Here is a 21,096-nt window from a genome sequence, read left to right on the forward strand (position 1 = left end):
AATTAAGGATTAAGAGAGGTTAAGTGTTGTAAGAGAATCAAAGTTCACTCTTTAACTATGAGAAATGAAATCAAACAGTAAAATCAAGTGGATAAGGAGATCAGGGATGGGAAAGCTGCCATCTAAATATTTCTCTCAGGTCAAAGATGCAAAACTATTTGAGAGCTGCATCCTCAGAGCTAACCTCGAAAGGGACATGAGGATCAATTAGAGAGACTTTGTATTGAGGAGAGGAAAGGATTCATTAGCAATGTCTTGAAAGCCAGCAAGAAGCAGAGAGATAAAATAAGAACTGCCAGAAGTCAAGCTGTGCCATTGCTCAGCATATGAAAACAAAGCAGCAAGAGATGTTTCAACCATACAAGTAAAGGAAACCAGGAGAGGAAGGGAAGAGGGGATGCTGTAAGCAGAGGTAAGAGAAAAACTCATCAGCTGTATCCCTAACACACAGTTCTGCAGCAATAAATAACAAAGAAATAAATCAGGGTAAGGTACAGCCCGGCGCTGATTATGGAAATTCAAATATCAATCAAAATAACCCATAAGGTTAAAAAAAAAAAGTATTCATTTTTTTCTTGACTCTCACGTTTATGAATTTGATGAAAGAGAAGCTCAAATATTTAAATAAATCATTGCATAAGTGCTCACCTTTGTACACAGATGCTATTTCCCCTATGACAAGTAGTACTTACATGAAAATGAAGAGGTTTGGGACTTGCTACTTGAGTGTCCAATGACAAAGATTTTACATTGCAGCTCATCAGCTCCTCCATATTTAAAACTCAGGACTTGAAAATAAACTAAGACTTTACCAGTTTATGAAGTAAAAACTCTCCAGCTGCAAACTGATAATCAAAACTGTAAGTAATATTAAAAAGAGTCCAAAGCCAACCTGCCAAATCTTCAGTCTGCAATCAACAAGACAAAGTTTCCCGAGTAATTAAAACCCAGTATCTTTAGGAAAAGGTGATAAGAACATTTCACAAGTATTCCTAATACTTTTTTAAAAATTCAGGGAAAATACCACTATAGCTTAAGGATCTTTTTTCCAGGTGCATCTCATTTTCTTGCTCAGTATTATCCTGTGCATTATTTTTGTTGAAAGAGTGAGTTTGCCTGACCAATACGTTTGAAACACCGAGTGCATTGATGTGAAATGTCAGCTTCCACAAAACAATTGCATGAACAAGGGTGAAGATGGAAGGATTTGGGTTCCCATATTTGACCAAGTTTCTTTGATGAGGCAGAATTCAAATATGCCAAGCTTTAGTTGAGCTCTGTGGCTGTCCCATCTCTGTAACTGCTGGAGGTTGGACAGGGCTGGAGCAAGCTGGGCTGGCCAAAGCTGTCCTTGCCCATGGCACCTTTAAAGCCCCTTCCAACCCAAACCATTCCATGATCTCTGCTCCAGACCTCCAAGGATTTTGTCCTTCAAACACCCACATCACTCTGAGCACACAGGGAGCTGACACTTGACCAGCCCACTGCAAGAAGGTGGCTGAGGCTGCTCTGAATTGTGAGCTGCCTCAGCAGCTGCGGGATCCGTGACTGCAATCACACAGTGACTCTGTCTGATTTTATCACCCCCAATCACACAGTGATTCTGTCTGATCTTATCACCCCCAATCACACAGTGATTCTGTCTGATCTTAGGACCACCATTCAGAGTGATTCTGTCTGATTTTATCACCACCAAGCTCCATCCCTGCTCATTCTGCACCACTTCATCCCCATGGCCAGCCTGGTGCCCCAGGCACTGCCTGCCAACCACCTACCCTGAATAAAGGGGAAGGATGAGCTGCTGGTCTGCACATGCCACCAGCCAGAGGCAGCAGCAGGAGAAAGGGGGTGGCCCTTGAGCTGGGCCTTTGAGTACCAGGCACTAAAGAGCTACTAAAGCATTTCCTCTGTCTGCTCTTTCCAGGCTTCCTTTTCAGCTTTATCAGTCTTTTTCTACAACATCAAGATCTGCACATTTGAAGTCAGACACCCTGTCAAACACAGCCCTGTAAATAAATGAGTGTCTCTATTTCACAGCACACCTTCAGATGCACTGGGCTGAGGCAACATCAGAAGATTGCTCACACCCTGTTCCTCTTACCCAGGAACAGCAGACCCTGTCTGCTCTGGGATTACAGCAGCCTGGTTCAGCTTGGACTCCTCCAAGCACAGCAAACTGCCACAGTTTTGAGAGAAATTAGAGAAAGCACCTTTAAACAATTTGACATATATTAGCAGCTCCTACCTGTATTTTTATGGGCCAGGTGAAATTGCTGACGTAAACAAAGAAGGTGATGTTCGGGTTGTTGCGGAAATCAAATTTCTCATTGGAGAAACTGTCCTTGTACTCTTTTATATTAGTTCTGGAAACAACTGGAATTTCCTCCCCAGCCTGTGTGCCAGCTGTTGTAAAGAGCAGCAAGAAAAGATATTTCAAGGTGTACTTAAGAAAACAAACAAAAGGGCAAACCATCCTAAATTCTAATTTTAAAAAATTAACTATTCATTCAAAACCAACTATGTTAAGCTGCACTGCATTATCAAAACCACTGTGTGCCAAGATGTTGCATTGTAAAAAATCAAATTTGCACTTTCAATGTTTACAAAATAACACTATTAAAGTTGAAAACATAGGGTTTTTTAAACATTTTACTTCCCCCCTCAGGCTGACAATTGAAGAACACTATGCAAAAAGTACATAGGTTAAAAACCCCCCAGAGTTTTTCCACTTAAATTTGCCTTTTTCAGAAACTGCTAAATAAAAGAAGCTCCTGAGTTACTCAGATCATCCTCAATTTACCTGCAAAACTTGTGGACCAAGTAATGTTGAGGTTGAAGTTTTTAGATGCATTGATGAACATGTCCAGGTCTCTGTTTTGCTAAAGGAAGAAACAAAATAGAAATCCCATTTTTAGGATAAGCAGTTTTACTGTACTGTTTCCTAGGAAATCATTGCTAAAAAAATTATCTTGAAATTTGTTACATAAAGAAAATACATAAAGCTAAAAACTACATACTATATTTTCTGGAAGAAGTATTCTCCTCCTCAAGGAAAACACAACAAAGGAGTCATGTGTACAGAATATCAAAGGAAGAACTGAGACACAAGATGTGGGGTGAAAACAAGCAAAACATCTCTGCTCTGGAGCCAGGCCAAGGGAGATGGGATTGCTCAGCCTGCAGAAGAGAAGTGCCTGAGGAGTGCCTGGAGGGGCTCCAGGAGAGCTGCAGAGGGGCTGGGGACAAGGCCTGCAGGGACAGGAGCCAGGGAATGGCTCCCAGTGCCAGAGGGCAGGGATGGATGGGATCCTGAGAATTGGGAATTGTTCCCTGGGAGGGTGGGGAGGAATTCCCAGAGCAGCTGTGGCTGCCCCTGCATCCCTGGCAGTGCCCAAGGCCAGGTTGGACACTGGGGCTGGGAGCAGCCTGGGACAGTGGAAGGTGTCACTGCCATGGAGGGGGGGTTGGAGCAGGATGAGCTTTAAGGTCCCTTCCAACCCAAACTGGTCTGTGATTTTAAAAAAACTGGAATGGCTCAGAGGTTGTTCCAACAACTGGTAAGAATCAGCTGTGGCTCTTTATGAAATCTTCCTGTGATGATTTGGGACTGCACAGCCAAGCCAAGGTCAAAGAGCTCTGGGTGCTTCATGGAGCAGGACACATCTTCCATATCACAGGACTACAGCCAAAGGCCCACAGAACTGTAACAACTCATTGTCTCCAGGGCCAAGAGAAGACAAAGGACAAAGTTAAAAGGGAAAACAGGAAATGTACCTCTTCAGGTGTTGCTACAAAGTTGATTGCTGTGTAATAGCGATCGTCCTCCTGGGAAAGGCTGAAGGTGAACTGATAGTCAATGAGCAGAGTATCTGTAAGGAATGCAGGGAGACAGTTATCCCATCTCCTGGAATAAAGTAACTTCTGTAAAGGAAGGCATGATGTCACTGAAGGGTTTCTTGGACAACCAGGACACGATACTATCATCGTGACACTGCTACAAATTACTTCAACCTACATATGATCCCACATAAGGAACAGAAAACTCCAGGAGCTGAGCCTAGAGAGGGAAGAGATGTGGCTTATACTTGCCAGGCAACAGCCTCCAGCCTTGATATAAATCAATATTCCTACCACTGTAAAAAACATGCCAAAAGATTTACTTTTCCAGCCTGCAATACCTCTGTGATCAAAGGGAATAGCAGAAAAGCTCAGTAGCTGTGTAATTCCCAGTTTGCAATTCCCACTTGGAAGGGGACAGTGGTCCCCCCATTCCAGGTTTCTGTACATCAGCAGATTTTCCTGGAGAGGTTCTACAGAGCAGCTGGTTGGTGATGAACCCAGCTGCCATCCTGCTCTGGGACACATCCCACCCAGGCATGCCAGGAGCAGCCTCTGCTCTGTCTGTCTGTCCTTCCCTGCTCCCGTCTGCCCGGGCTGGTGTAAGCCACAGCCACCTGTGGGGATGCACTCACCACCTCAGTTCCCTTCCACTCTTGCACACTGCTGTGACTTGTGCACATTCCTGAAGCCATGCAGGGATATTCCCAGCAATAATAACCAGAAACTGACACACCAGGTGCTGTTTTTCTCTCACTGCCTCCCAGTGACCCCTCAATGGACTGACACAAGTCAGACAAGCTGCTGGTGTCCATCAGACACAGCACAAAGAAACAGGGAATGAAGCCAAGCAAGACTGGATCTGGGCAGCACAAGGTTCTTCCTGTAAGAGCTGCAAAGCTTCGTCTTTCCCCACTTTTTGCCCATTTGACCATCCCTGCCATTTCAGCAAGGAATTTGGTCATTCTTACAGAGATGCCACGAGGAGCCAGCAGTGCCCTTGTTTGGCCACACAAGCAGAATTCAAATAAGCCAGCACCAGGCAGTTGATAATTTCTGTGCTGGACAAAACCACTGCTGGAGATTTTATGTAATTTAAGATTCCATCTCTCCACGCCTGCCAGGCTGCTGATTGCTAATATTTGCAAATAGAAGCTGGAAAGTTTCCATTAGGTAATCTGAATCTTGGCAAAGGATCTTCTGGAACTGCATGGGAATCCAACTACTCATTTCAGAGGAAACGTGGCAATTTTGAAATCCATTCTAACCTAGACCAGAATTTAAAATAAACAGTATTTTGCATTTCTAAAAATTCAAAGGACACTCTTTGTTTTTTACCTGTTAGGAATAGAGTTTAGAGTGCTCTCCAAAAGACCAGATTTCATCTCAGTCACATGAAAAACATTCAAAACACTGTTCAAAAGATCGAATCATCACATGGACCTTATCAAGAAAAGTATTTTCATTCTCTTTAAACAACATATTTGAGAAAAGTGAAGGTTTTTACAGCTATTTTTTAGTCCTTTCCTTAATCCCCCATACTTTAAACACATGCTGAGGCAACTGAAACAAGTTTTAAATAAGTTATTTTAAACTTTGAGCACATTTTTTATCTCCAAACAAAATCCCAAGGGTACTCACAGTAACACGTTCCTTTAAGTGGATTTCCTTGATATCTGTTTTCAACTTCACACCTAAAAAGAATATACATTTTTTAATAAATGGATTTCTTTTTTTGCAGTTCTGTTTATTCCCAGGCACTAAATACCAGAAAACACAACCTGTGCTGAGAGCCGTACACAATTAAAGATGAATGTCTGAGCTAGACTGGGCTGATGAAGAAATTCCATGTTCGCTCCAAGTCCAACTCACATGCAGTAAAAACGCAATATAAAATTCTGGATATTAACGTTTGCATCCACCTGGAGGTATTTATTAGCTCTCCACAATGCATGGAACTGGATTAGCTTAGTCATTTATGGCTATTTCAGGTTCTATCCTATAAATGTTTACTCATGTGAGCAATGCTTTAAAAATAAACCTGGCAATGAAATTATTTGGAATTAAATTATTTCCCCTAACATTACACTAAAAGCATTTCTGTTATGTTACAGAAAAACCTCCAGCAAATTTGTTGCTCTAAAACTGCTCCATTAAACTGCTTGAATGTCAAAGGCTCATTTCGGCTATATTTACACTCGCATGAACAGCATCAGAGAGCACGGACGGTGAAATGTACCAGGTAAAAAGAAGATACTGAAGGATAGAGCAAAGCAGAGAGAGCCCAGAGGAGGCCCCGGAGCTGCTGCAGGGCTGGAGCCCCTCTGCTCTGGAGCCAGGCTGGCAGAGCTGGGAATGCTCCCCTGGAGAAGGGAAGGCTCCAGGCAGAGCTCAGAGCCCCTGGCAGGGCCTGCAGGGGCTCCAGGAGAGCTGCAGAGGGGCTGGGGACAAGGCCTGCAGGGACAGGAGCCAGGGAATGGCTCCCACTGGGAAAGGGGAGAGTGGGCTGGGATCTTGGCAAGGAATTCCTGCCTGGGCTGGCATTCCCAGATTTGCTGGGGCTGCCCCTGGATCCCTGGCAGTGCCCAAGGCCAGGTTGGACACTGGGGCTGGAGCACCTGGGACAGTGGGAGGTGTCCCTGCCATGGCAGGGGGTGGAATGGGATGAGCCCAGAGTCTCTTCCAACCCAAACACTTCTGTGATTCTATGTATAGTTTGGGGCGTGGGGATTTTTTCACCCATCCCTTCTGCATGATATTCCCAGTTTAAATGTTTTTAAAATTGGAATTCTTCAGGAAATCATCCTGTTCATGATATTCCCCAGGGGACCCACGGCTGGCTGCACCCTCAGTGCAGTCAGTCAACTGTCAGGAGGAAGAAATGAGCAGAGACATCATAAACACAACCATTAAAAATGGGGGGCAGGAGGGGTGTCTAAGGTGGTACGTGCACAATTTTTCATTGCAAATAAGAAAGGGAAATGAACTCACAGCTGACACTCATCTCCCTTGATTCCCTTGGTTGTGCAGAAACATTTCCCTGTGTTTGTGTTGCAGACGGACGCATGGCCATTGCACTTGCAAGCTGTTGAGCAGAGGGGGAGAAGATGCAACATTGAATGAAGAAGAGAAGCAAATTCAATAGCAATTAAGTACTTTAGTTGTCAAACTGAGATACATCAACAATTAACGTGCAGATGAAAACCCATTTGGTGTCCTTTGCTTTCTTTGTGCTACAGAAGGCAGATGAAAATAGAACTGTGCATCAAAACAGAGCAAGCACAGGCTACCCAGGACTGGTGGTTTGTATGAAATCATCATCAGACTCAGCTTTTTAGCCTCAAAAATTCATTTAACTTCCTCTCCTATTGTTAGACAGCGGGAGTGCTATCATAACTAAGAAGGAAAAGACAATATTTGAAATAATTTTGGGCTTGTTAACACATTTCAGCCAAACTCAAAACTCTTGAGAGAAGAATTGGGAAAATAAAACAAAGCCCATGGGACTTCAGGGGCTTTTTCCAGAAATAAATAAACAGGCTTGGGAAAAATAATATTTCATCATTTCTACTGAGGAAACAAGGTCATTATCAACAGCATCAGCAGAAAACATCTGGTGCTAAGATGGTGATGATGTCCATGCTGGGACTAGTTGGGGTGCATTCCCCTATATATTTTAGAATAACTTTGTGCAGAATGTCATTGAGTTGCGGTTGAAACAAACCTGCACAGCCCTGAACAACTTCAGGTTTGGGGCATGCCCAAAACAGACCACCCCATACACCTGAGTCTGCTCAAGATCCAACCAAGGTAGAATGGTGAGGACATACAGGAGATTTTCTTCATAAAAATCCTTCTGATTTAAGTTAAATGCTCATATTGACACACTTTGAGACCTTTATTTACAAAGATGTAGAGGAGAATCATTCACAAAAACCCCAAAACCAAACCAACAAGTAAGAACAAAGCTTACACAGCCAGGTGACTTTGACATCTTGTTCACTGTCACTGCAAGAACGGATTTAACAACCTCTGGCATGTAGGTGCCATTTAGGAGTCACTCTGCCAATGCAGGTGCATCCATCTGGAGCTGTGCACAGCAGAGTGTACAATACAAGGGAAAAACTACACAAAGCAAAGATCCCTTGTTTATGGTCCTTGAGCTTGCTGGGAACAAGATGCTTTAAAGGCCAAAGCCTCCTTGTTAAGAAGACATATTCCTCCTCATTAAGCAGCCATGCCAATCAATGTACCAGCAGATTCTTAGACATCAAGTCCCCATCCTGAATATCTCTGCCAGCCTTGGACCTTATTTTAGGAATCCTTTTGATATCTTCTTTCTGTTGGCACACAATGGAAGCTATACTGTATCAGGGACACTTAATTGTGCTTCTCAGATGTGGAAGAGTGGTTTCCTAGCAGCAACACAGAGCAAAATAGGAAGAAGCAAAAAGGCCTATTGTTGGAACAAGGAGACTGAATGAAAATTCAACAAAATAATTGTATTCTGTGAAGGAAACACTCTTTTCATTAGTGCCACTTAAAGAAAAATAAGTCTTAGTACTATTGAGAATGTCTTGTACTTCTTTGCTTATGCTTTGCACAAGGGAAGCAAAGTGACGTTGGATCAATATTCAATATGAACATACATGAATTTTCTCTTGATTTTTTAACCTCAGGTTGTTTAAAGGCAGATTGCAGCATCTTGAGCCGTAACAGTAATTTTTCTCTCCTCTCTGCTCTTTAGCATATCAAGAAGACTGAACACTCAAATATCTCTATTTAAAACAACAGAATCTATTCATTTATCCACTTTCCTACAAGCATGTAACTGGAGATCATTCACTAAATAACTAGAATATGCACAGAGACATCTTCTCGTGGCTTTTCAGATAACTTTAAATTTTGGAAATAAACTATTGACAGAATGTTCTAGACTCCCACTGGAGTCTACAAAGTACAATTTCCCACTGGAGTCAGAGGATAGAGCAGAAACCCACAAGCACTGGAAATGGCTTTTTGACTGGGAATCCTGGTAATAAAAGCCTGATGATGAAGCACCTTCCCCCTGCTGGTGTTCCTCATGGGCTCACTCAGACATGGTCTTGGGGGTCCTTACTGCTCTTTCTGTGTTTGTGATGGGTCAGCTTCCCAATGGCAACACCATCAGCCACCTGCCCAACACTCCATGCCACGTGCTTCAGCTGCCCTGCAGGGCCCCCTGGGGCCTGGCAGAGGGAATCAGGCAGGTCCATGGCACCAGCAACTCATGGGCTACCATGAAGGCTGTGTGGATGTGTTCAGAAGCGCTGCCAGAGCTGCAATCTGATTCCAGGCATAATAGTGCCTTCCCTTCACTTGCAAATGACTTCCTTATCTCCCACCAGCATATTTTCATGGGAAACTTTAACCAGAAAATTCAGAAAAATCCTGAATGCAGAGAAAGCACCTTGCAGCTATTTTTACATTTGATGTGCTGCATTTCCTGCCCTTCTTGATTAATACTTCTCTACTTGGACATTTCCTAAAAGCAACCTCTGAGGAGTGATTTACCTGCCATTTAGTTATTATCTGCCTAGCTCTGCCAACACCAGGGCGTATGATGTGATGCAAACAATTTTTTCAGGGAAATAACTGCAGGTTGACAAAATTTTTTCAACACAAGTAATATAATCTTGTGTTGGGACTTTTTACAGACATATGCAGGACTGAAAGCATTGAAATAAAAGAGGGCAGGGTTAGACAGGATATAGGGAAGGAATTGCTCCCTGGGAGGGTGGGCAGGCCCTGGCACAGGTGCCCAGAGCAGCTGGGGCTGCCCCTGCATCCCTGGCAGTGCCCAGGGCCAGGTTGGACACTGGGACTGGAGCACCTGGGACAGTGGGAGGTGTCCCTGCCATGGATGGGGTGGAACAGGATGGTCTATTGGAACCCTTCCAACCCAAACCATTCCATGATGCCAGGACTCACACTAGGCAGTGAGTGTGCAAGCACACAGATGTTTGTGTGTGTGTCAGGCTGGAGTGTACAACAAGAGTCTGCAGCATGGCTGTGACCATGGCCTCTAAAAACACAGCAGCACTAAGTACTGCTCACAAATGCACAAAGAGTGAAATCAGCACATTATTACTGGGAAAGGATGGAAGGACCACAGCTAAGAGAAGGGAGAAAACAGGAGCTAGCTCTGCTACCCATCAGCCAATCCTTATCTGAAGAATTCCCCTCTGGAAAGGTTTTCACCAAGCAAAAATGACTAATAGGCAGAAATCAGCCTGGCTGCATCAGATAGGGTGATTTGCTCTTGCTTTCCCTTTCCCAATCCATCCCAGTCTTTCTGTCCAGGTTCCTGCTTCCCTCATTCTTTCCCCTTCCCAGTAAACAGTGTTAAATCACAGCAAATTAAAAACCTGGGTCCAAAGCACTTGAGAGCAAAGCACTTCTGACATGAGCTACTGGTTCCATCAGATAAGGAATGAATGCTGTCCCACAATCTCTCTACACATTTTCTAATTGCCTTTTCAGGTATCTGGATGATTTCAGTCTGTCATTCATTATCTCAACAACAAACTGTTTTGGGACAATCCTCATGCACAAGAGTCAAAAGGAACTTACTCTCCATTTCCACATACATGGAAAAGTGACACCTACCAACAGGCACGTTGTGATCCAGTGATTAAAACTGAAAGCTCAGGGTAGAAATCTGTACTTTCTCAGTCAACTCAGCCTCAATTTATTCATTACTTTCAAGTAAACTTTGGAGCATTTCAAAGTATCTTCTCCTGAAATGAGTTTATGAGTATCAGCAGTATTATCTGGCAGATAAGGTTGTGAAATCAAGTGCTGGGGATGCACCTTCTCCTTTGAGCCCCTATCACTGTGCTGTGTGTTGGAATTCCATATCCTGTTGCTCTAAGGAAGGCAGCTGTATCCCTGTGAGTTTTTAACCCCCTTCTTCACATCTGTCCATTAGGAAGTTCTTCATAGCCTCAACCATCACCACCTCCCTCCTCTTGAGGAAACAGGACTCCATGCTGCAGTTACTGACCCTCATGTTCATCCAAAAGGTCAGCACTACTCCCAGTAAACATCCTAAATTAATATCCAACTATTTTCTACTGGATTGTCGCCACATTTGGAAGAAGCAATGAAAAGTCTTCAATGCCCACTCATTAATCACCTCCAGCTCATTCTTCCAGGCTGGCCATAAACCACTCACACTCATTTCACAGAAGTTCTGACACTGCTCTCAGGAATGTTATTTTTATTCTACCTTTTCCATCACTGTATCTAATTGTCTCATTCCACCTCACCATACTCCACTGACATAATGCACTGGGTCAGTGCTCTTTAACATCTCTGCTGGTGACAGGGGCACTGGGACTGAGGAACCTACAGCAAGTGTGCTAGTGACACAAACTGGAAAGGTCAGCATGCAGGAGGGGAGGGGGACATCCAGACAGATCTAGATGGCCCCCAACAGTACCTGGATAGCACAAAAGAAGCCTGAACAGACCAGAGACATGGGACTGTGTGAACCTCATGAAGTTACACGAGACCAAGTGCAGAGTCCAGCATGGGGCTGGAGCAAGGCAGAGCACAACCCCAGGATGGGTGGGGAATGGCTGGAGAGCAGCCCTGGGGAGAAGGACCTGGGGGTGCTGCTGGGTGAGAGCTGGACATGATCCAGCCCAGAGCCCCCCCCATGCCTGGGCTGATCCCAGCGTGGGCAGCAGGGGAGGGGGGACTCTGTCCCTGTGCCCCTCCCTGAGGTGAGAGCCCACCTGCAGAGCTGCCCCAGCCCTGGGGCCAACAGCAGGAGGACGTGGAGCTGCTGGAGAGAGCCCAGAGGAGGCCCCGGAGCTGCTGCAGGGCTGGAGCCCCTCTGCTCTGGAGCCAGGCTGGCAGAGCTGGGAATGCTCCCCTGGAGAAGGGAAGGCTCCAGGCAGAGCTCAGAGCCCCTGGCAGGGCCTGCAGGGGCTCCAGGAGAGCTGCAGAGGGGCTGGGGACAAGGCCTGCAGGGACAGGAGCCAGGAAATGGCTCCCACTGCCAGAGGGCAGGGATGGCTGGGATCTTGGGAATTGTTCCCTGGCAGGGTGGGCAGGCCCTGGCACAGGTGCCCAGATTTGCTGGGGCTGCCCCTGGATCCCTGGCAATGCCCAAGGCCAGACTGCCCACTGGGGCTTGGAGCCCCCGGGACAGTGGGAGGTGTCCCTGCCCATGGCAGGGAATTGGAATGAGATTAATTTTATGGTCCCTTCTGACCCAAACCATTTGATGATTCTTTGATTAAATCTCTTAGGAGCAAGAAGCACCTTCCTCACTTCTGCACCTCTCACAGCTTCGTCTCTGGTTTACAGTTGGTCTCCACATGCCACAGCACTGAAAAATTCACAGCAGTTCAAAACTATGCCACAAGGTTGCAGGTCAAAACTCCAAGTCTTCCATGCGTATTTGTTAATATTAAATTGGTCTTTCAAGGAAGACTTTTTCCCAGTTTGTTAACTAGATCTTGCACAGCTGAAAATGGTTCTTTGTGCCAAAGAGTCCCAAAGCACTTTACAAACTGAAATGCAATTTTAACAGGGTTCTCCTAATCCTCAACTGAAATCCAGCCAAGTCTTCAATGAAACACTGCAAGCCTTTATGAAGCAGACAATTTTAACTATAAACACAGAACACATTAACCAAAAGGAATAGAAGGTGAAACTCAGATAAGCAGAAATTTGTTCATGACATTTGGATCAACACTGTTTCTTTTAAATACAGGATCATCAAACACTAAAATACAGACATTTTTCACTGTGGTCATTCCAAGTTTAGAAAGGAGGCTATAAAATCCTCTTTACGTGCAGTGAAAGGAATTCCACTCAGCAGTTTGAGTGTCTTTGATTTGAAGAAACAAGAACTGAGCCTCGCCCGCAGGAAGGAAAGCATGAATTATCAGGATATATTGTGTGTTAGGCCAGCAGAGGAATGAGCAGAGTGGGAGCCTCAGGGTGCACTTACGCTGGCAGGTGCCCCCGTTGGTGGGGTCCCCGTAGTAGCCCGAGATGCAGGTCTCACAGTGCCTGCCCGTGGTCAGGTTCTCACACTTCTCACAGACGCTCTCGTTCACACACCGGCTGTGCCCGTTACACTGACACGCTGTGGGAAACAGCAAACAGCAAAACTCTGACTGCTGGGGCTCAAACACAGCTCACAGAGACCCTCAGAGGCTGCGCTGTGCAGGGCACAAATGGAACCATTTCATGCACCTTCCTGAGAGCTTCTCGTCTCTTGCTAGCAATACATGGGCCCAAAGACAGGTGTATATCAAAAAATGGAATTTAGAGCAACACACTGAAAACTGAACTGCAAAACATTACATGCACATTGGACTGGAAGCTGCTGGTGGGATGAATTTACAAGGAACGGGGAGGGAAGTGTTGGTTCTGTGCCAAAAACATTAGTTTAAAATCATCCTAAGCATTATTAACACTTAAAACGACCTTCAAATGAAGATTTGCCTTTCTTTCAAACAGACTTAAAATAAATAAACAAACAAAAGTTAAAATCTCATAAAGATCTGTAGGGAAAGGAAAAATTTCTCCCAAGTAATAAATAATAATGTCTTCATGCAGCAAACCTGTGCAGCTCAGTTGCTTCACAGCCCCTTCCATCTCCAAGTGTGTAATTCCTGCCTACATTCCATGCTCTTCTCTCCCCTCCATTAACAGGAGGGAACACAAGACACCACCATAGTCCTAAGAACTCCCTCCCCTTGCACTCAGTGCAAACGCTGGACAGTGAAACGCTGCTCGTTTACCTGGACACTGGATGAAGGACCAGTTGTAGCTGGTGTCGGCAGGACACATGCTGACATTGAGAACAGGCTCCAGGCTGTGCTTGCCTGGCGTGGCTGGCGTGGGCATCCTGACCGGCCCCCGGTAGGAGCCCTCCATGCACTTGCCCTTGCCGGTGTTGCTGGGATCTGTGCACCACCCGCAGCCCGGCTGCTCCAGGCACTGAGCACACGTGCAGTAGCCTGAGCAGTTTTCAGCTACAAAAAAAACAAACCAAGATACAAAACTGTGGAATAAATCACTATCTCAAACACGGGCAACAAAAAATGCAGAATCTATTCTATAACTATATTTTTATCTCACCAAAATATTTATCTCATCAAATCTAGAAATATTTATTCTGATATTCACAGCAATATGTTCATTCCTAACAGCATATTTATTCCAGAATCTAAGGAAACTATTAACGAAGGTTCCAAAAGTCAATGAGTTACAAAACAGCACAACACACACAGAGGTTTTTCAAACCATTACACGCCACCCTCTAACACCAGAGGTTAATGTTCCCTCTACAAAACATCTCTGATTTATTTAAAATAGATCGGATGATCAAATGGGCCATCTGGAGGCAAAGGCTAGAAACCAGCCAGTTTAGTCACTTGGAGCCTCTTCCTACCACGTTTCAGTATCACATGCTATTATTTCAAGTATTTATCTGAGGCAAAAAGCATAGAATACAAATAGGAGAATAAAATTCCACCCTTTAGCCCCTCCATTCTCTAATGGGATTGGATTTTAGGGGTGACAAACTCTTTACATGCTAAAACTTTTTCTATTTCTTTCCCTAGACCATCTTGAAAAATATTTTCTGGATTCTTGGTGTTGCAAGATAAGCATATTTTCTATTTTGATGTTTAAATAGACAATATTTGCCTTCAAAAAGAAAAAAAAGTTTGTTTTTCATTATTTTAGCTTACTCATCTCCTGCCTGATGCTTCCTCCAACTTTTGACCTCTGACAATATGGGAAGTTCATACTTTCATGTTCCTTAAATTCATTTTCTTCATCTCATATTTTGCAACATTTTGAGCTACTTGTGATGCCCCTGCTCACACCCAGCTCCTAAAGAATTCAACATAAATAAAGTAATTTCTACATCTTCACTTGTTTTTAGTTTTTAGGCCCTTTTACTCCAGTTTGAAAGGAAAATACACTATTCCAAAGTGCCATGAAGCTTTTGCAGTTTGCTCTCATCTACCTAAAAGGGGCAAAAAAGTAAATAATTTCTTTAAAATGAGGTAGGAATTCCTACTTACAGTCTGTAAGTAGTCAATACTTCAGAATAAAACACTTGTGTAAACCCTGATTTGGATTTGATAACAGGCAATTGCAGAATGCTTCGGGTTGGAAAGAGGCCGTGTTGTTCCACCCGGCCATGGGCACCTGCTGGAGCAGGGTGCACCAAGCCCCATCCAGCCTGGCCTCGTCCCCTCCATCCCAGGGATGTCCAGCACACCCCACAGGGCCCTCCACACCCTGCCCATGGGCAGGAGCCTCTGGCTGGAGCAGGGTGCACCAAGCCCCATCCAGCCTGGCCTCGTCCCCTCCATCCCAGGGATGTCCAGCACACCCCACAGGGCCCTCCAGGGCCTGTGCCCCAGCCCAGCACCGTGACTCACGGGGACAGCTGCTCATGGTGTACCACTCCATGCACTGCCCGTAGGGGAAGGAGGCCACGTAGGCGTTGGAGTCCACGCACTGCTGCATGTTGCTGCACCACATGCACTCGGAGCTGCCGCTGGTGCACTCGGCGCAGGCGGCGCGCAGCGCGCACGGCGTGCGGCACTGCTTGGCGCTGTGGTTGGCTGCGGGGAGGACAACATCAGAGTCTGCCAGGAACAGCTGCACCCTGCTCCCGCTGGGAACGGACCTAGGGCCCATCCCAGCCCATCCCACCCCTGCCATGGCAGGGACACCTCCCACTGCCCCAGCTGCTCCCAGCCCAGTGTCCAGCCTGGCCTGGGCACTGCCAGGGATCCAGGGGCAGCCGCAGCTGCTCTGGGCATGGAGCAGAGGTCTCTCTTTCTCTGCAGTTCTGCTGATGCATTCCTTAGTTACCCTCCCCAGCAAAGTGCAGGGCAGAGCCCTGTTTTACATGAGCTCACAGGCACATGCTTTAAGTGATTTGATCAGTTACAGACATCAAACGAGCACTGAACTAACTCAGCAGTTTGTAGTCCGAGCCAATGCTTTAAGTTTTGCTTCAAGTGACTGTTCTCAGACCATAAAAGCCAGCACAAAGCTTAAACCCAAGTGCTGCAAGTGAAAACATATGGAATTTGAGTTCAGGTTCCACATTCAGGATTCGCATCCTGCTCTTCCACAAAGAATGATTTCAACTGCTGCAGTGTACCTAATTTTTTTTTTAATCAACCAACTTCCCTAATACTTTAAAAGGCACTAATTGGTATTCAGAAATGATCAGCTACAATGGAGAATTAACAGACCAAGCCATCTGAAAAGATATGCAGTTTCAATAAAGCTGGAAGACTTTTCCCAAAAGCAAATAGATTGTTTTTTTCAAAGTTCTCATATCTCCAAAGTGTCTTGGCCAATTAATTTCAAACTTTGATAAAATCCTCCTCTGGCTACATAGCAGGGGAGGGGAAAAAGGGGAATTCAATCAGAAAGTTACTATTAATTTTTTATTTCTTTGAAACAGGAGAATGCTCCATACCATAATTACCCTAAATGTCACATGTAGGTATGCAATTAAGAAAAAAAATAATTAAAATAATGTACTTCAAATATTTTACAGTTAACAGCGCAAATAGTAAGCTATTTTTAAAATTCCCATTTCCTGCATGAAATGCCTACGCAAGACTCTTGTTCAGAAGTATTTTTCTTTGGCAAAGTCATAATGCAGCTGGTTTAAAATGTAACAAATTGCATTCTCTTTACCTTCCAGGAAACAGAAATCAAGCAGACAGCTGCTGTTACCTGGCCTTTCACAGACAGTGCCGTTGACCTCGTTGATACATGTTGCTGCCTTCAAGCCCTGTTGGGAAGGCTCAGCTAAATATCCACAAAATCCAGCATCACTGGGTTCATTGGGGAGCCACTGGACGAGGGTGTTGGTGAAGGGGGACATGTCTTCCCAGCACCAATAGGACACATTGATTTTCCTCAGTCCAACCCAAGGAGTCAAAGTTTTGGGCTAGAAATAAAAAAGCAGGTCAAATCTGAATTAGTGTTGCTAGCCACAAAATTCATAATATAAAGATCCTATAAGACCACTATTTCTAGTGGCAATTTATTTTTTGGCACACTTTCATTTTGGGGAGGAGCACTGGAGCTCTGTTGATATAATACATGGCTTTACTGCTAAAATAAGTAAACATCACCTACTTCAAACTGATTTTATGCACTTTTATACCCTAGAGCTGCAGCTTCCAACAGCAACAGGGTTACAAAGCAGATCGTGCTAACACCAACATATTTTCTTGTTATTACTAAACATCTACATAGAGTTTACTTGAAAAAGAAGCACCTGCAAAGCAGAGCCTCCCTCAGCACAGCCACCAGTGCTCCCAGTCCCAGTGTCCAACCTGGCCTGGGGCACTGCCAGGGATCCACGGACAGCCACAGCTGCTCTGGGCACCTGTGCCAGGGCCTGCCCACCCTGCCAGGGAACAATTCCTCATTCCCAAGATCCCAGCCATCCCTGCCCTCTGGCAGTGGGAGCCATTCCCTGGCTCCTGTCCCTGCAGGCCTTGTCCCCAGCCCCTCTGCAGCTCTCCTGGAGCCCCTGCAGGCCCTGCCAGGGGCTCTGAGCTCTGCCTGGAGCCTTCCCTTCTCCAGGGGAGCATTCCCAGCTCTGCCAGCCTGGCTCCAGAGCAGAGGGGCTCCAGCCCTGCAGCAGCTCCGGGGCCTCCTCTGGGCTCTCTCCAGCAGCTCCACGTCCTCCTGCTGTTGGCCCCAGGGCTGGGGCAGCTCTGCAGGTGGGCTCTCACCTCAGGGAGGGGCACAGGGACAGAGTCCCCCCTCCCCTGCTGCCCACGCTGGGATCAGCTCAGGATACACTTTCCCACCTTATAAGCATTCTATCCTAATATCCATTAAAACAGGCTCCTAGTCTCTTTAGGCTCACTTTTCAAAGGACTCTGTGGGTGGAAAAAGAACCCTGTAAATTAACAATTCCTTTTTACATGGTGTAAAGATTTAAACACTGTGAGGGAAGGGCTACCATGTGTCCTTAGGAGTTGACTCTACGCTCACCTACTGGAATATCCAGAAACACCTGGAGCTGTCAGAATCATGTATTTTTTACAGTATCCCAGGCCTGGCTTCCTCATTTTACAGAAGATTTAATGAACAATCCTGCTTAAACTGCACCCTACCTTTGCTTGGCTAAATTGACTCCCCTCTAAAACACTGTAAATGTTGAAATGCTACTTTAAAATTACAAAAGACATCAAGGCAGGGAATGTTCTTGTTTTAACAAGAGAATATTTCTCTTAAGTACTGAAGCATGTTCTCTCTTGAAAAAAAGCAATCCTATTGCCTCCAACCTCATTTTTCCTAGAGAAAATGCTTCCCCCACAGTGGCCTCTGGGATCCAGGAGTTGTTATTCTGATGTGCCATCAGGCCACAGCAGCTTTCCAGGTTAATCCAGGATTTTAGAAGAGATGCACAGCATCATTCTTCGTTAGGGCTGTAGTACCACCTGTACAACCTGCCCTGAACATCTCCCTTCTTCTCCCAGGGACTGGAAAAAAATTGTATTTATTTCATTGATGCATGAAGAGGGAAAAATTCCAATTTGCTTCTCCCTGGGCCTGACAGAAAAGCACCTGCCACTAAATGACACCCAAATAACGCCCAATAAGCCAAGCAGCTCTGTGGAGTGAGAAGGTGACATTTTAAACAGCTGCTTTTCTGAGTGCAGTAAATAACTCAACACTTTACATTAAACACCTCCAGTGCCCCAAAGGGGCTTTTATTTATCAAATATTGTGCACAGGCCAGCAGAGGGCTCCTGCTGCAGTCCGGTATTCCACCCGGGAAATGCAGGTGTGATTTCAGCACAGAAAGTGATCTCTCTAAGGCACTGTGTATGTTTATGTTTATCCTTTCCATTTACATTCTCTACAATTTCAGCTCAGAAGCACCCAGAGGGTACACTGAATTTCAAAAGAAAATCAGTTGGTTTTGGTTAAGAGGCATTTCCATTGTGTACAGAGCACACAATATTCCAGCAAGGACTTCTCCACAGCCACGGCTTTATAATGCAAGGGACAGACAAGAGAGGCACTCACCGAAGACTGAATCTTCTGCAGCTCCTTCAGAACAAATTCCACCTTCTTCTGGGTGGTGAGAGAAGCCAGTAAAGCACCGTTGGACCTACAGGACAGTTTGGCATGATCGTAGTTCTCCTTGGCGTTGGTGATCCTCAGGCAGGAGTTGCCAACCAAATGCCAATTTGTTCCACAGATATTTTCTGGGGGACAAGAAAGGGAAAGAAACTAAACCCAGAGATGCAGGTGACCTTCCCAACAATCAAGGTAATGAAACAATCATTGAAAAACATGAGCCCAGGTGGGAAAGGGGCCAGTGGCCCCTGGGCTATGCCAGCTCTGGGGTGGCAGGAGGGCCAGAGCAGTGCCACAGTGTCCCTGTGCTGGCACTGCCGGGGCACCTCCAGGGCTGGGGCAGCTCTGGAGAGCTCTGGAGGGGCTGGAGCGTGGCCAGGGCAGGAACAGAGCTGGGCAGGGGCTGCAGAAGCCCTGAGGGAGCCGGGCAGGGGCTGCAGAGTCCCTGAGGGAGCCGGGCAGGGGCTGCAGAGTCCCTGAGGGAGCCGGGCAGGGGCTGCAGAATCCCTGAGGGAGCCGGGCAGGGGCTGCAGAGTCCCTGAGGGAGCCGGGCAGGGGCTGCAGAGTCCCTGAGGGAGCCGGGCAGGGGCTGCAGAGTCCCTGAGGGAGCCGGGCAGGGGCTGCAGAGTCCCTGAGGGAGCCGGGCAGGGGCTGCAGAGTCCCTGAGGGAGCCGGGCAGGGGCTGCAGAGTCCCTGAGGGAGCCGGGCAGGGGCTGCAGAGTCCCTGAGGGAGCCGGGCAGGGGCTGCAGAGTCCCTGAGGGAGCCGGGCAGGGGCTGCAGAGTCCCTGAGGGAGCCGGGCAGGGGCTGCAGAGTCCCTGAGGGAGCCGGGCAGGGGCTGCAGAGTCCCTGAGGGAGCCGGGCAGGGGCTGCAGAGTCCCTGAGGGAGCTGGGCAGGGGCTCAGCCTGGAGCAAAGGAGGCTCAGGGGGCCCTTGTGGCTCTGCACAGCTCCTGCCAGGAGGGCACAGCCGGGGGGGTTGGGCTCTGCTCCAGGGAGGAGGGGAAATGCCCTTAACTTGTTCCAGGAGAGGTTTAGGTTTTGTAATAGGGAAAATTTCTTCCCTGAAGGTGTTGCCAAGCATTGGAAGGGGCTGCCCAGGTCAGTGCTGGAGTCCCCACCCCTGGAAGTGTTCAGAAAATGAGCAGACATGGCCCTTAGTGCTGTGGCTTAGGGCCATGGTGAGGCTGGGACAGAGGCTGATGATGATGATCTTGGAGGTATTTTCCAGCCTTAATGATTCTATGAACCCTACCACCAAAAAATACCCAGAGCCCCATCCCAAGGCAGTATGCCTTAGAGGTGTGCTGAGAAGTCTTGATACATAACAACATTGGAGGAGAAGGAAATCTGTTCAGGGGAGCTGAAGTCTGACATCAGCATTCGTATGTTGTAATCAAAGCACCTATTACAATGTTGAACAGTAAAATTGTTGTAGGAGAAAGAGGGGAAAAAAACAAATTTGTATTTTGTTGATGTCTTGAAGCCACCTACTCACCCAGAGTTGTCAGGGGACCTTTTGGCAGGAGAGGGTTGTTGTGCTAATCCTGTCCACAGCACCAACTACCAGGATTAATCCCTGCTTCAACCAGAGCACAACCCCACTACTGAAGAACTCCTTACACTTTGTGATTAATTATTTCCCTTGCAGAAAAAAACCTCATGGGCATTTCCAATGTGAATTCAGACTTAACAGATGGAAAAGCTCTCAGGTGTCAATTTTTCAGATGAGCTTTTTACACATATGATCAGATCATCCCTTTTTCTAGACCAAATAAAACAGGCCACTAAAAGATGTTTTTCTCAATTTCATTGCTCTTCTTCAAAGTCTTCTCATTTTTAAACTGCTGCAGACTGGCAAACACCAGATCTGGACATGTCCAGACCTACCCTGTCCTAGGGGAAGGCTTTCCACATCCACAAAAATGTCCTGTCTCATGGGTTTTCTCCCCTTTCTCTATATTTTATTACCTACAAATGTTAATCACTGAAGATCCTGTATTTCTATCCCAGTCATTGGGATAAAAAAAATAAATTTCTGCAAGGGAACTAATAACCAACTCCTGTAAGCTCCACTGGAAGCACTCTGATAGGAGAATTCTCCT

At 46.1% G+C, this 21,096-nt stretch overlaps 1 protein-coding gene across 1 annotated transcript in view; it reads right to left on the reverse strand.

Moving 5' to 3' along the window:
• The window catches only part of ATRN (attractin), a 150,827-nt gene that overhangs the window by 61,610 nt on the left and 68,121 nt on the right, over positions 1-21,096 (reverse strand). Inside the window, exons 15-24 of the mRNA XM_066548861.1 lie at positions 18,940-19,121; positions 16,621-16,837; positions 15,300-15,485; positions 13,644-13,877; positions 12,845-12,982; positions 6,829-6,922; positions 5,479-5,531; positions 3,775-3,869; positions 2,801-2,879; positions 2,246-2,403 (exon numbers count right to left, since the gene is read on the reverse strand). Coding sequence (XP_066404958.1) covers positions 2,246-2,403; positions 2,801-2,879; positions 3,775-3,869; positions 5,479-5,531; positions 6,829-6,922; positions 12,845-12,982; positions 13,644-13,877; positions 15,300-15,485; positions 16,621-16,837; positions 18,940-19,121 — 1,436 coding nt within the window. The remainder of the gene's footprint in view (positions 1-2,245; positions 2,404-2,800; positions 2,880-3,774; positions 3,870-5,478; positions 5,532-6,828; positions 6,923-12,844; positions 12,983-13,643; positions 13,878-15,299; positions 15,486-16,620; positions 16,838-18,939; positions 19,122-21,096) is intronic.

Source organism: Molothrus aeneus, chromosome 4, assembly GCF_037042795.1.
Source record: "Molothrus aeneus isolate 106 chromosome 4, BPBGC_Maene_1.0, whole genome shotgun sequence".
Taxonomy (NCBI): Eukaryota; Metazoa; Chordata; class Aves; order Passeriformes; family Icteridae; genus Molothrus; species Molothrus aeneus.